At 45.3% G+C, this 15,857-nt stretch overlaps 1 protein-coding gene across 4 annotated transcripts in view; it reads left to right on the forward strand.

Annotated features, from left to right (window-relative positions):
* The window catches only part of rc3h2 (ring finger and CCCH-type domains 2), a 44,499-nt gene extending 29,301 nt beyond the window's left edge, over nucleotides 1–15,198 (forward strand). For 3 of the 4 annotated variants that reach the window (XM_042302072.1, XM_042302074.1, XM_042302073.1), the window contains exons 11-19: nucleotides 3,449–3,669; nucleotides 3,996–4,402; nucleotides 4,694–4,831; nucleotides 5,322–5,480; nucleotides 8,185–8,401; nucleotides 9,027–9,111; nucleotides 10,652–10,850; nucleotides 11,250–11,374; nucleotides 11,728–15,198. In XM_042302072.1, coding sequence (XP_042158006.1) covers nucleotides 3,449–3,669; nucleotides 3,996–4,402; nucleotides 4,694–4,831; nucleotides 5,322–5,480; nucleotides 8,185–8,401; nucleotides 9,027–9,111; nucleotides 10,652–10,850; nucleotides 11,250–11,374; nucleotides 11,728–11,866 — 1,690 coding nt within the window. In that variant the 3' untranslated portion in view covers nucleotides 11,867–15,198. The remainder of the gene's footprint in view (nucleotides 1–3,448; nucleotides 3,670–3,995; nucleotides 4,403–4,693; nucleotides 4,832–5,321; nucleotides 5,481–8,184; nucleotides 8,402–9,026; nucleotides 9,112–10,651; nucleotides 10,851–11,249; nucleotides 11,375–11,727) is intronic. The other variant, XR_006079438.1, reaches the window with a different exon arrangement.
* The last annotated feature ends 659 nt before the right edge of the window (nucleotides 15,199–15,857 follow it).

A 15,857-nucleotide genomic window follows, 5' to 3' on the forward strand; every position in this document is an offset into this window, starting at 1 on the left:
GGTTTCACCTACTGACTGTGGTTTCACCTACTGACTGTGGTTTCACCTACTGACTGTGGTTTCACCTACTGACTGTGGTTTCACCTACTGACTGTGGTTTCACCTACTGACTGTGGTTTCACCTACTGACTGTGGTTTCACCTACTGACTGTGGTTTCACCTACTGACTGTGGTTTCACCTACTGACTGTGGTTTCACCTACTGACTGTGGTTTCACCTACTGACTGTGGTTTCACCTACTGACTGTGGTTTCACCTACTGACTGTGGTTTCACCTACTGACTGTGGTTTCACCTACTGACTGTGGTTTCACTACTGACTACTGACTGTGGTTTTCACCTACTGTGGTTTCACCTACTGACTGTGGTTTCACCTACTGACTGTGGTTTCACCTACTGACTGTGGTTTCACCTACTGACTGTGGTTTCACCTACTGACTGTGGTTTCACCTACTGACTGTGGTTTCACCTACTGACTGTGGTTTCACTGACTGTGGTTTCACCTACTGACTGTGGTTTCACCTACTGACTGTGGTTTCACCTACTGACTGTGGTTTCACCTACTGACTGTGGTTTCACCTACTGACTGTGGGTTGGTTTCACCTACTGACTGTGGTTTCACCTACTGACTGTGGTTTCACCTACTGACTGTGGTTTCACCTACTGACTGTGGTTTCACCTACTGACTGTGGTTTCACCTACTGACTGTGGTTTCATCTACTGACTGTGGTTTCTACTGACTGTGACTGACTGTGGTTTCACTGACTGTGGTTTCACTGACTGTGGTTTCACCTACTGACTGTGGTTTCACCTACTGACTGACTGTGGTTTCACCTACTGACTGTGGTTTCACCTACTGACTGTGGTTTCACCTACTGACTGTGGTTTCACCTACTGACTGTGGTTTCACCTACTGACTGTGGTTTCACCTACTGACTGTGGTTTCACCTACTGACTGTGGTTTCACCTACTGACTGTGGTTTCATCTACTGACTGTGGTTTCACCTACTGACTGTGGTTTCACCTACTGACTGTGGTTTCACCTACTGACTGTGGTTTCACCTACTGACTGTGGTTTCACCTACTGACTGTGGTTTCACCTACTGACTGTGGTTTCACCTACTGACTGTGGTTTCACCTACTGACTGTGGTTTCACCTACTGACTGTGGCTTCATCTACTGACTGTGGCTTCACCTACTGACTGTGGTTTCACCTACTGACTGTGGTTTCACCTACTGACTGTGGTTTCACCTACTGACTGTGGTTTCACCTACTGACTGTGGTTTCACCTACTGACTGTGGTTTCACCTGACTGTGGTTTCACTGACTGTGGTTTCACTACTGACTGTGGTTGGTTTCACCTACTGACTGTGGTTTCACCTACTGACTGTGGTTTCACCTACTGACTGTGGTTTCACCTACTGACTGTGGTTTCACCTACTGACTGTGGTTTCACCTACTGACTGTGGTTTCACTGTGGTTTCACCTACTGACTGTGGTTTCACCTACTGACTGTGGTTTCACCTACTGACTGTTTCACCTACTGACTGTGGTTTCACCTACTGACTGTGGTTTCACCTACTGACTGTGGTTTCACCTACTGACTGTGGTTTCACCTACTGACTGTGGTTTCACCTACTGACTGTGGTTTCACCTACTGACTGTGGTTTCATCTACTGACTGTGGTTTCACCTACTGACTGTGGTTTCACCTACTGTGGTTTCACCTACTGACTGTGGTTTCACCTACTGACTGTGGTTTCACCTACTGACTGTGGTTTCACCTACTGACTGTGGTTTCACTGTGGTTTCACCTACTGACTGTGGTTTCACCTACTGACTGTGGTTTCACCTACTGACTGTGGTTTCACCTACTGACTGTGGTTTCACCTACTGACTGTGGTTTCACCTACTGACTGTGGTTTCACCTACTGACTGTGGTTTCACCTACTGACTGTGGTTTCACCTACTGACTGTGGTTTCACCTACTGACTGTGGTTTCACCTACTGACTGTGGTTTCACCTACTGACTGTGGTTTCACCTACTGACTGTGGTTTCACCTACTGACTGTGGTTTCACCTACTGACTGTGGTTTCACCTACTGACTGTGGTTTCACCTACTGACTGTGGTTTCACCTACTGACTGTGGTTTCACCTACTGACTGTGGTTTCACTGTGGTTTCACCTACTGACTGTGGTTTCACCTACTGACTGTGGTTTCACCTACTGACTGTGGTTTCACCTACTGACTGACTGTGGTTTCACCTACTGACTGTGGTTTCACCTACTGACTGTGGTTTCACCTACTGACTGTGGTTTCACCTACTGACTGTGGTTTCACCTACTGACTGTGGTTTCATCTACTGACTGTGTGGTTTCACCTACTGACTGTGGTTTCACCTACTGACTGTGGTTTCACCTACTGACTGTGGTTTCATCTACTGACTGTGGTTTCACCTACTGACTGTGGTTTCACCTGACTTCACCTACTGACTGTGGTTTCACCTACTGACTGTGGTTTCACCTGACTGTGGTTTCACCTACTGACTGTGGTTTCACTGTGGTTTCACCTACTGACTGTGGTTTCACCTACTGACTGTGGTTTCACCTACTGACTGTGGCTTCATCTACTGACTGTGGTTTCACCTACTGACTGTGGTTTCACCTACTGACTGTGGTTTCACCTACTGACTGGTTTCACCTACTGACTGTGGTTTCACCTACTGACTGTGGTTTCACCTACTGACTGTGGTTTCACCTACTGACTGTGGTTTCACCTACTGACTGTGGTTTCACCTACTGACTGTGGTTTCACCTACTGACTGTGGTTTCACCTACTGACTGTGGTTTCACCTACTGACTGTGGTTTTTGACACCTACTGACTGTGGTTTCACCTACTGACTGTGGTTTCACCTACTGACTGTGGTTTCACCTACTGACTGTGGTTTCACTGTGGTTTCTACTGACTGTGGTTTCACCTACTGACTGTGGTTTCACCTACTGACTGTGGTTTCACCTACTGACTGTGGTTTCACCTACTTTGACTGTGGTACTGTGGTTTCACCTCTGACTGTGGTTTCACTGACTGTGGTTTACCTACTGTCTCATCACTGAACGACTGTGGTTTCAACTGTGGCTTCACCTACTGACTGTGGTTTCTGACCTACTGACTGTGGTTTCACCTACTGACTGTTGTTTAACTGACGTGCAAGCTGAAAGTGGAATGTGGCTTCATCTGTGGTTTTACTGACTGGCTTTACTGATGTGTCATCTGGCTTTTAGCAAGACTACCTGTGGTTATATTTCTACTGTGTCTTGTTATCCTCCTCTCACTCTCAAGCTGAAAGTGGAATGTGTCTCTTTAATGTGTCATCTAGCAAGACTGTTATATTTCTCTCTTGTTCTCTCTCTCTCTCTCTCTCTCTCTCTCTCCCCCTCTCTCTATCAGAAAGACTGTTTCTCCTCCAAAGACGCCTGTCAACCACCCCTCAGCTCCTTCTCCCCATGGTCCGGGGTCTAGGGTAGAGTGTGGCTCTGGTCAGCCCAAACAAGGGCACTTCCTAATGAGAGGACCCCCTCACCAGCCTCCTCCCCACCAGCCTCAGTCCTCTGAACTGTACTACCAGGACCCCCGACCTCCCTACGACACACAACCCTACCAGCCAGCCAGTGAGTAGAGCCATGGCACCACATTTCAGAGACAGTGTTTATATCATTTCATTAACAGAGGCCAGAACAGAGGTAACTCTGTTACTGCTTGGTAATAGTGTCGGATTTAGCTAAACTGCTCATTTGCATTGCCATTCTGTTCACTCTGATCACTCTTTCACTCTATCCAACTTTTTATTATTGCTTTTTAAGGAACGCAACATAGAAGTGATTCAATCTTTCATTTGTTCTTGGGCCTTTTTGTATACTCTTTCATCATTGAAATGCTGTTTAAAACAGCCTTTCCTAGACTCACTGATGTCCTCTCCCCCTCCCTGCTCCTCTAGGTAACTACTACACCTCTACAATGCACCACCACAAACCCTGCATGGCCCGCTTCCTGCGTTCCAGCCACGTCCTCGAGTCTTCTCTGCCGCCTTCCATGGCCCCTCCGTACTCCGAGCAGCACCCCTCCTTTCCCCCACCACGGGAGCGCGCGGGTCCTTCTCCCTACGGCCCCCCGCCGGCCCCCCAGTACGGGCCCCTGGCCCCGGCCCATGGTGGCTACGCTCCCCTGTATGACAGTCGGCGTATGTGGAGACCCCAGCTGTACCACCGCGAGGATGCCAGGAGTAACTCCCTGCCTCCAGAGGTGCTGCACTCCTCTGTGTACCAGCCCCCCCTCCGAGAGAGATACGCCTCCCTGGACAGTCCCTACTGCTCGGCGGGGGAGCACAGAGCAGCGCTGCACAGGGTACGGGTGCAGTATAGCCGCCTCCGCATGCGCGCTCCTTAACACGACTGTCTTTCCCCTGTCTTCCTGCCTCTTCGCCCACTCAGCTCAGCAAACTCATTCTCACCCACATCTTCTCATCCGCCTCCTCCGCTTCCCCTCTTCGTTGCCCTCCTCCTCCTCCCATCTTCCTCCTGTTCGATCGACTTTTGAAGGCTATGATTAATGTTGTTGTAGATGCTTGTTGTACACGGGGGAACTCTCACCCAATCCTAACCCTCTCTCTTTACCTCTTTCCTTCTCCCTCTCCAGGACTCTTATGGGCGTGTTCCTCTTGGATACGAGGATCTGTTCAGGCGGAAACAGGAGCAATGGACACACCATCACCACGGCAACATGAACAGGCCCTCCCAGTCCTCCCCCGTCTTCACTGTAGACTTTGGTGCAGAGGTACATAGGCCTGCACGCAGAGTGCGTGCATTATGAGCACGAGAGAGAGAGAGAGAGAGAGAGAGGTAGAGGCATAGCATGGCAGTTTGTGCATAGAACAAGTGTAAATGGCCTACTGTAATCAGTTTTATCCACTCCTATGCCCCATGAAATTAAAGTCTAGAAATGCTCACATATACAGTCCTGTATGTGTTGTTTGTGTGGGTTTGATTCTGGCCCAAAATATGTGTTGAATACAAAGCTATTTTAGAGTGTGACTGTTGCTGGGCAACTGGTAGCTGAAGCATAGATAGTCACATTATGTTTGTGGGAGTCCTCTGAGGGAGACAAAAGCAAGGATATCAATCAAATACAGTATCAACCTTTCACTTCATCTTGTGACTTTCTCTCCTCTTCTCCATCCCTCCTTATTCTCTCTCTCTCTCTCTCTCTCTCTCGTTCTTGTTCTCGTTCTCGTTCTCCCCCCCCTCCCCTCCTCTCTCTCTATCAGCATGACAGTGGAGGTGATCAGTGTATGAACTGTAAGTACCGTGGTGAGGAGCGTCTGGCCCACTACTCTCCCTGGTCCTGTGGAACCATCAGTACCTGCATCAGCCCCTTTGAACCAGAGCATCACAACGCCTCAGCTCACTCCTGCTCCGAACACTCAGTGAGTCACACACACACGCTTGTAAAAGACATATGTCAACTCATATATCAACCACACACCCTCTTAGAAACACAACTGTATATCAACTCATATATCAACCACACACCCTCTTAGAAACACAACTGTATATCAACTCATATATCAACCACACACCCTCTTAGAAACACAACTGTATATCAACTCATATATCAACCACACACCCTCTTAGAAACACAACTGTATATCAACTCATATATCAACCACACACCCTCTTAGAAACACAACTGTATATCAACTCATATATCAACCACACACCCTCTTAGAAACACAACTGTATATCAACTCATATATCAACCACACACCCTCTTAGAAACACAACTGTATATCAACTCATATATCAACCACACACCCTCTTAGAAACAATGCTATATATCAACTCATATATCAACCACACACCCTCTTAGAAACAATGCTATATACCAACTCATATATCAACCACACACCCTCTTAGAAACACAACTGTATATCAACTCATATATCAACCACACACCCTCTTAGAAACAATGCTATATACCAACTCATATATCAACCACACACCCTCTTAGAAACACAACTGTATATCAACTCATATATCAACCACACACCCTCTTAGAAACAATGCTATATATCAACTCATATATCAACCACACACCCTCTTAGAAACAATGCTATATATCAACTCATATATCAACCACACACCCTCTTAGAAACAATGCTATATATCAACTCATATATCAACCACACACCCTCTTAGAAACACAACTGTATATCAACTCATATATCAACCACACACCCTCTTAGAAACAATGCTATATATCAACTCATATATCAACCACACACCCTCTTAGAAACAATGCTATATATCAACTCATATATCAACCACACACCCTCTTAGAAACAATGCTATATACCAACTCATATATCAACCACACACCCTCTTAGAAACAATGCTATATATCAACTCATATATCAACCACACACCCTCTTAGAAACAATGCTGTATATCAACTCATATATCAACCACACACCCTCTTAGAAACACAACTGTATATCAACTCATATATCAACCACACACCCTCTTAGAAACAATGCTATATATCAACTCATATATCAACCACACACCCTCTTAGAAACAATGCTATATATCAACTCATATATCAACCACACACCCTCTTAGAAACAATGCTATATATCAACTCATATATCAACCACACACCCTCTTAGAAACAATGCTATATATCAACTCATATATCAACCACACACCCTCTTAGAAACAATGCTATATATCAACTCATATATCAACCACACACCCTCTTAGAAACAATTCTATATACCAACTCATATATCAACCACACACCATCTTAGAAACAATGCTATATATCAACTCATATATCAACCACACACCATCTTAGAAACAATGCTATATATCAACTCATATATCAACCACACACCCTCTTAGAAACAATGCTATATACCAACTCATATATCAACCACACACCCTCTTAGAAACAATGCTATATATCAACTCATATATCAACCACACACCCTCTTAGAAACAATGCTATATATCAACTCATATATCAACCACACACCCTCTTAGAAACAATGCTATATATCAACTCATATATCAACCACACACCCTCTTAGAAACACAACTGTATATCAACTCATATATCAACCACACACCCTCTTAGAAACAATGCTATATATCAACTCATATATCAACCACACACCCTCTTAGAAACAATGCTATATACCAACTCATATATCAACCACACACCCTCTTAGAAACAATGCTATATACCAACTCATATATCAACCACACACCCTCTTAGAAACATGCTGTATATCAACTCATATATCAACCACACACCCTCTTAGAAACAATGCTATATACCAACTCATATATCAACCACACACCCTCTTAGAAACAATGCTATATATCAACTCATATATCAACCACACACCCTCTTAGAAACAATGCTATATATCAACTCATATATCAACCACACACCCTCTTAGAAACAATGCTATATATCAACTCATATATCAACCACACACCCTCTTAGAAACAACTGTATATCAACTCATATATCAACCACACACCCTCTTAGAAACAATGCTATATACCAACTCATATATCAACCACACACCCTCTTAGAAACAATGCTATATATCAACTCATATATCAACCACACACCCTCTTAGAAACAATGCTATATACCAACTCATATATCAACCACACACCCTCTTAGAAACAATGCTATATACCAACTCCAACTCATATTAATATGCCCTAAGGAACATAACAAGGCAAACACATTTGAGTGGGTACTGTACATCATGATGACTCATTGTCTCTACATTGAAGTATGGCTTGGACAAGTAATCAAATAGAAATCTCAACCTCAAAGTTGAGAGAAATGATGAATCTGTAGGTTCTTATGTAATGTCACGAGTGCAACCTCCAATGACTTCCCCATGTAAAACGCTGTATCTTCCAGGAAGTAGAGAATGATGAATCTGTAGGTTCTTATGTAATGTCACGAGTGCAACCTCCAATGACTTCCCCATGTAAAACGCTGTATCTTCCAGGAAGTAGAGAATGATGAATCTGTAGGTTCTTATGTAATGTCACGAGTGCAACCTCCAATGACTTCCCCATGTAAAATGCTGTATCTTCCAGGAAGTAGAGAATGGTGACAGGAAACGGTGGCTCCACACATTTGAGCCGTACCGTCGTCTGAAAGACGAGGATCCCATCATCCCATTTGGAGAGGGACCCATCATCTCGAAATGGGGGGCTATCTCTCGCGCCTCCCGTACAGGGTACCACACCACGGACCCCGTCCAGGCCACAGCCTGCCAGGGAAGCAACAGCACCACCCCCGTCAACTTCAGAGGTGAGGAGGGGATAGTGGTGGCGAGGCTTTAGCTTCGCGGGTTAACACGCTGTATTCACAGGAAACCTGGGTTCAAACCTTTCAGTTACAGGGGGGTTCTGACATGTAGAAGTAAAATGTTGCCCCTCATTTTGACTTCTTTTCAATTCTGCTATACCATTTGACTCGTAGTCCCTCTGGTGGTGTGTACCGGGTAGAACCGACAGCCGCACTGAAATGACAGCAGCCGTTATGGATTAAAAAAGCTACTCCGTGTTAAAACCGTCAGGCATTTTGAATGATTATTCATTTGTCATTTCAGGTAATGAATGTGGAACATTCTGTTTCGAAATAAATCTCTTCAACCTCAGAGAGGTGCAGAGCTCGCTCGGGCCGGCTGCTGTGCCGGCACCGAGCAGAAACGTCTTAACGCGTGGAGGGATTACAGTGTGAATATAAATGAAAGTTGTCTCTCATCTCCAGGCCCTGAATGCCCCCCTTGCTCTCTGCAGGCTCAGTGGAGCCTGGGTTCACTGCAGTCAGCGCTCCCCTGTGTTCCCTTCAGCATAGTGTGAAGGGCGGGGAAATGCATTGCTATCGGTTGTTCACTGTTACTATTCTAAATCTATGCTTGTTTATATTCCAGATTATGGCCCACACATCGGTCACGGTGACTACAGGTGGAGCTCCTGTGGGTCTGACTCATCCAGCCACTCTAGTTTCCTAGAGAGGTACAGTATAGACTCTGTACCATACTATATTTTACTGTACTACAGTATAGAGTCTGTACCATACTATACTTTACTGTACTACAGTATAGACTCTGTACCATACTTTATTTTACTGTACTACAGTATAGAGTCTGTACCATACTATATTTTACTGTACTACAGTATAGACTCTGTACCATACTATATTTTACTGTACTACAGTATAGAGTCTGTACCATACTATACTTTACTGTACTACAGTATAGACTCTGTACCATACTTTATTTTACTGTACTACAGTATAGAGTCTGTACCATACTATACTTTACTGTACTATACTACATACCATATCTCATCACCCCCGTTTCTCTCTTTCCCCTAAACAAAGGCATTGTCCTGTTTTCTTTCATTTCTGTATTTTTTTTGGGTGGGGTGTTTGTTTTACTTCGATGTCCTCCTGTATGTTTGCAGCGGAGCGTTCGCTTGCTCGCCGTGACTGTGTGGGAGGTGTTGTTTTCAACTCTCCTCTCCTCTCCTCTCCTCTCCTCTCCTCTCCTCTCCTCTCCTCTCCTCTCCTCTCCCCTCCCCTCCCTCCCCTCCTCTCCTCTCCCTCCCCTCCCCTCCCCTCCCCTCCTCTCCTCTCCTCTCCTCTCCTCTCCTCTCCTCTCCCTCCCCTCCCCTCCCCTCCCCTCCCCCTCCTCTCCTCTCCTCTCCCCTCCTCTCCTCTCCTCTCCTCTCCTCTCCTCTCCCCTCCCCTCCCCTCCTCTCCCCTCCCCTCCTCTCCCTCCCCTCCCCTCCCTCCCCTCCCCTCCCCTCCTCTCCTCTCCCTCCCTCCCCTCCCCTCCTCCCCTCCCCTCCCCTCCCCTCCCCTCCTCTCCCCTCCCCTCCCCCCCTCCTCTCCTCTCCTCTCCTCTCCTCTCCCCCCTCCCCTCCCCTCCCCTCCTCTCCTCTCCTCTCCTCTCCCCTCCCCTCCCCTCCTCTCCTCTCCTCCCCTCCCCTCCCCTCCCCTCCCCTCCCCCTCTCCTCTCCCTCCCCTCCTCTCCTCTCCTCTCCTCTCCTCTCCTCTCCTCTCCTCTCCCCTCCTCTCCTCTCCTCTCCTCTCCCCTCCCTCCCTCTCCTCTCCTCTCCTCTCCTCTCCTCTCCTCTCCTCTCCTCTCCTCTCCTCTCCTCTCCTCTCCTCTCCTCCTCCCCCTCCCTCTCCTCTCCTCTCCTCTCCTCTCCCCTCCCCTCCCCTCCTCTCATTGTGCTGCAGTCGGTTCCTTTTCTCTCTCCTTAGACTATAAATAGAGCGGTTCTCTAAGCCCTCTGCTTGTTTGCTGCCTGTTCACGTTCTGACTCTGTCTTACCGTCTCTGTATTTGTGATTGGAGTGGGGAATCTAGTCCTCTGTACTCCACAAGTCTCTCTCTTTTACTGTCAGTACATCAGCTATTTGCATCATTTCACACAGAATGCACATGAAATAACATTACAGTATAAAGGCACTGTTTCACCGTCACTTTGAATATCTGAAGCAGCACATACAGTGAAGATATTGTAAATGATTTCCTGTGTGTCCACAGTGACCAGCTGGGAGTGTGTGAGCTTTCTGCCCGTGAGCGGTCCTTCGGCAGTGGAGAGAAGGCTGGTGCAGGAGGCCTGCTGCAGACTGACTACTGTAAGGACACGACAGAGAGCGAACCGGACAGAGACATTGAGCTGGAGCTGTCTGTACTAGACATGGAGGACATTGACCTGCAGGACAACAGTCAACAATCTGAGGTGCAGGGAAGTCGTTATGGCTGCGTTTACACAGGCATTCCAATTCTGATCTTTTTTTCCCACTAGTTGGTCTTTTGACCAATCACATCATATATTTTCACGTCAGATCTTTTTCAGAGCTGATCGCATTGGTCAAGAGACAAAGAACAGACAGAATTGGGCTGCCTGTGTAAACACAGCCAATATCCTCTTAATGTGTCTCATTAATTGATTGATTTATTGATTGGTTGGTTGGTTGATTGATTGGTTGATTCATAATTTGTCTATGTCCTCCTAAAGTAGGATCTTTGTGGGAACTGTAATGTGGTGCAATGGTACAGCATGGGCTTGAGTGATGTCATCTCTGTGTGACTGGTTTTCTACTACATCATTGACTGACTTCTTATCCGGATGTCCTAGGAGTCCCTTGAGCTAAGGGACCCCCACCTCCTCACCCCTCCTAGCAGTGAACCCCAGAGGAGCCAGACGGACAAGCTGTCCGCTGACAAGATGGAGGCTCACCTGCTGAAGAAGATGGCCTTCAGGTGAGCTGGGTCAACTACTATCTTCGCCTCAACCAGTGTCTGGCAACACGAGGCTAGTAAACACTAAAACACACCAGTAGCAAAGGATGAATATTGATGTGGTCCGTACCTCGTCTAGGACAATCATTTCAATTCAATAAACTTCATTTATCCCCAAGGGGCAATTCTTTTTGGCATGCATGGTCATAACGTGGTCATACACACATCACGTACACTTGGGTGAGAAAACCTGACCTAGAATAAACATGTGCTCCCTGTACTGCAGCTTCTCTGTTACTGTCAAGGAATATAAAATAGATCTCTTCTATTTCTTGTTCACTGATCGGAGCCCCTTCTGTACCTCTGTGTTCCAGGAAGTCTCTCTCCCCTGGAGGTCTGGGCTCGGGAGGCCTCAGTGTGGGGAAGCTGATGATGAGAACCGGCCCTCCAAGGCTTGGGGACATGGGCCCTCGCCCCAACACAGGCCCTGAGATGCTGCTCAACGGCAGTTGAGAGGGCAGAGACACCCCACCGCTACAAAGCTCCTAGAGCTGCTGTCACAGTAACATCTTAGGGTCGTATAGGCCTGTATCACCAGACACCGATCAGGTCTCCCCCTAATATCACTAGTAAAAAAGGGTACATGCTGTACAGTATGCTCCTTTAGACGACAGCGAGTGTCGTTTTCGAACTTGACAAAGAGAGACTTCTGGTTGAGACACAAACACCAATAGGCTTCATCGTATTTCCTCTTTTCTCACCCGGCGGTTTTCAATCAATTGGTTTATTTTTTGTATTTTTCTTTTTGTTCTTGGTTTTGATCATATGCTTGTGTGACCTGCTCGCTCGCCCCTGCCTTCAGGGAGGGTGAGGATGGTGTTTAAAATGCTTCATATGGCATCCAATAGTCTTCTATTCATTAGTTCTACAAGGTTCACACGGTGACGAAGGTGCTCGGCACTATCGGGTGTGAAGGCTATCGGTATCTGTTGATATCGGATGATAACAACAACAATACAATACTATGTATCTGTCATCATAGGAATGATATTTGCATGTCGAAAATTCTTTACTATCAAAAGGAGAGTGCTAATTGAGCAGGGTTCATAGGTCATGAAAGATGTTAAAAAAAGAAAGGATCTTAAAAAAGAAAGGAACAGGAAGACTGTGTTACCCTGTGTGTCATTTGTTGGTCTCGAGCATTTCATAGGCGAGATTCAAGATGATGACGATCAGTCAGATATCTCACCGGTGTCACCGCAGTCACGTGTGTGCACAATTGTGGCCTTTCTTTCTTTCCTAGCCGTTTGTAAAATATCCCCTTATATTTAGGCCTAGCCATCGGGTGAATTCGTGGAAAACGCCAAGAAGTCCAACATGCATCAGCAATCCTAAATATGATCGACAGATGCCACCGTCATGTATGGCTATAGTCTGAGCAGCTGCATCCAGTGATTGAATCGTACTTATCTACTGTACTGTATATGAAATAATACATCATACTGACATTTATCTGCCCTGGAATCTCATGACATATCAGCTCTTTTTTAGTTCTGTGCATCAAACTCATAACCTGAGTTTACTATAACAGAGGATCAGCAAATCACCAGGTGAATCTAGTGTTCCTTCATGCTGCCTTTGTTTTGTCTCTGTTCTAACTTTTTACAAAATGTGTTTCGCTGTTGTTTTCTTTGAAGCATTGCTAACTTCCGTGAAGTTGTTTGTCGAAATATTTTGTATCAGGATCTCTGTTTTGTTTTGTTTTTGGTTGTCATTTTGTTTTTAAAGAAATGAAACCAATTCATCAGTCTGTCTCTATGCTCGTGTTTAGATCAGGGTTTTTCCTGCTGGTCGTCGGTCAAACCGATACAGCCCGTCCTTGTTTTGTGATCGCTATAATTGTTCATGCATTGGCCTAAAAGGGTCAGTGTTATTTTACTGCAGTTCTGTGCACTGAACGTTCTGTTTGCTGTCTTCTCCTGCCTGTAGGGGTGAAGAGATTCGGGTGACGCTAAGTGTTACATCACTTAGGAAAACTCTCCTATTTATAATAGGGTTTATTTTTTTACGGTCTGAAAGGAGGCAGACAGGCCTAGTGAGTGAGACACAACTTGACCAGTGCTTCCTGACCCTTAAGGACTGCCCTACAGACATACAGTATATTCCCTCTCTCACAAGGACTGTCAGTGGTCAACACTTTGTAAGCCTCCTGTAAGCATTACCTCGCCTAATATATTTCTCTTGTTTGTTCCCTTTTCCTGTGTTAAGACTCAAGACCTCTTCTTAGTGCCATGTTATGTACAATCAATCACTTGAGTTCCTAATCGTCTCAACGGGGCCCTTTGGTGGGCACACATAGGAGGTCTGGCCCTAAAGGAGACGTGGCAGCGGCGTCTCTTAAGGTCTAGAACTGGTCAAGCTGACGGGGCGTATGGTGTTGTGATGACAGGCTGCTCTGCCTCCTGTAGTTCAGGTTTGTTCCAGCAGGGAGTACTAGAGCCCAGTCTCTGCAGCCCTCAGGGAGGAGTTCTATAGCTAAGCTACTGATCTGATTGCATCTTCAGCACTGAATATTATGGGTGATGAGCGCAAGTATTTACATGAATAGTCTTGTTTAATGTAACTTTTCACCACATAAATGTGTTCAAGGAGTGATTTATCATTTTTGCTATGATGTTTATTTTCTTTGTTTTTTATTCAATTCCAATATTTGTATTATAACCCTGGTGGGAAGGGGTTGGGTACAATAAGAACATTATTGGGGGTTATGTTGATAGAATGAATCCCCTGTGTGTTCCAGTGCCTGTCTAATGAAGCACTGGTGTAAGGATCTCATCGCACCACACTTCCCACCCCATCACTGCCAGATGTTCTTACTACCCACTATTCAGCCAGTGTAACCCTACACCCCCAGGCCATGCATGCTAGTCCCTCTTGTTGTCATGGCGAAGGAGGAATGATTCTGTAGTTGTGATACAACACACCCAGCGCTGTAAGTGTTCTGCACATGCCCACTGTGTGGCCACGCCAAGTATTGTAGTCTGCCTGCAGCATTTTACTGTTTACCGCTTTTGAAATGCTTTATTATTGATTATGATCAATTTATTATTATTATTATTACTTACTTACTACCATCATTGGTTGTGTTGTAGTATTTTTCTCTGGATGTAGTATTTTTTTGCTTCAGTAGAATTGTGAAAATTTGCTGAATAGTTAACAAAGTTAGCAGAGAATGGTTTAATGTTAGCCGGGAAACATTTGCCTATTCGTTAATTGTGCAGCTATGATGGAACTGATGTTTGAATATCTATGTCTGTATTAGACATTTTCTTTGCAAATCTATTGTTCAATTGAAATTGAAATGAAAGTCAAGATGGTACACACATCCATCGTTATTTTATACAGGTGGCACCGTCGTTAGATGGACTTACTGCTCATTTACAACAATATGTAATCAGATTTCAATAAATATTGTTTTAGAGGGACAAATAAATGTTCAGAAAGAGGGAACTCTTCAGACAACCTAAAAATGTACATGAATAATATGTATTCCATTTATTTCATTTGAAATATCACTTTGTGAGAGGTGTTCTTCCGCTTATCTAATGGCATTGCAAGGCAGGGTTTAGTTTGATCTGCTGTACATACAGTATGTGTTCAGATGTGACCAGCCAACTGCCTGACTTGTTGATTTTCTTTGTTTCCTGTTTGCTCTTTCACTGACAGCGTGGCCAAGCAGAATCCTCTGATACTATTTGGATGAATCAGTATTACCTGTGAAATCAGAGGGAGATTTCAGTACCTGAAACATTGCATGCTAAAATAAATGGAAAAAAACAAACGAATAATGTGACTGTTTCCTGTTTCAACTGATTTGGGATCAACATCAAGTGCAAGTGTGAATGACACCGTGTCTCCATCTTGCGGTCTTTGGTTGGCTGTGACCGAGCCATATGGTAATATACACCATGTCTAAATATAGTGGGCTGTGACTACTCAGTTTCATGAGCTGCAGTTACGTAATACCTATCCAACTCACTTTCCCTCCAGCCCTAGTTAAACAGAATATGTCAGAGGTAGATATAAACTTTTCTGACATAACATTTCACACTCTTTAGTCCAGGAACATGATGAAACGAGCCTTGACGTTTTGGTGTTGCAAAACCTGCCACACCCTGATCTGTTTCACCTGTCTTTGTGCTTGTCTCCACCCCCCTCCAGGTGTCACCCATATTCCCCAGTATTTATCTGTTGCCAGTTCGTCTCGTCAAGCCGACCAGCTTGTTTTTCCTTACTCTTGTTTTTCGCGTCCCTGTTTGTCTAGTCCTCCCAGTTCCGACCTTTTCTGCCCGCCTTGACCCTGAGCCCGCCTGCCATACCATTCTGCCTGGCCTAACCTCGAGCCTGCCTGTCGTCCTGTACCCATCTGACTCTGACCTGGTTTACGAACTTCTGCCAGTTCTCGACTTGCCTCTTGCCTATTATTAAATAACAGAGACTCGAG

This window comes from Oncorhynchus tshawytscha, linkage group LG20 (assembly GCF_018296145.1).
Source record: "Oncorhynchus tshawytscha isolate Ot180627B linkage group LG20, Otsh_v2.0, whole genome shotgun sequence".
Classification (NCBI taxonomy): domain Eukaryota; kingdom Metazoa; phylum Chordata; class Actinopteri; order Salmoniformes; family Salmonidae; genus Oncorhynchus; species Oncorhynchus tshawytscha.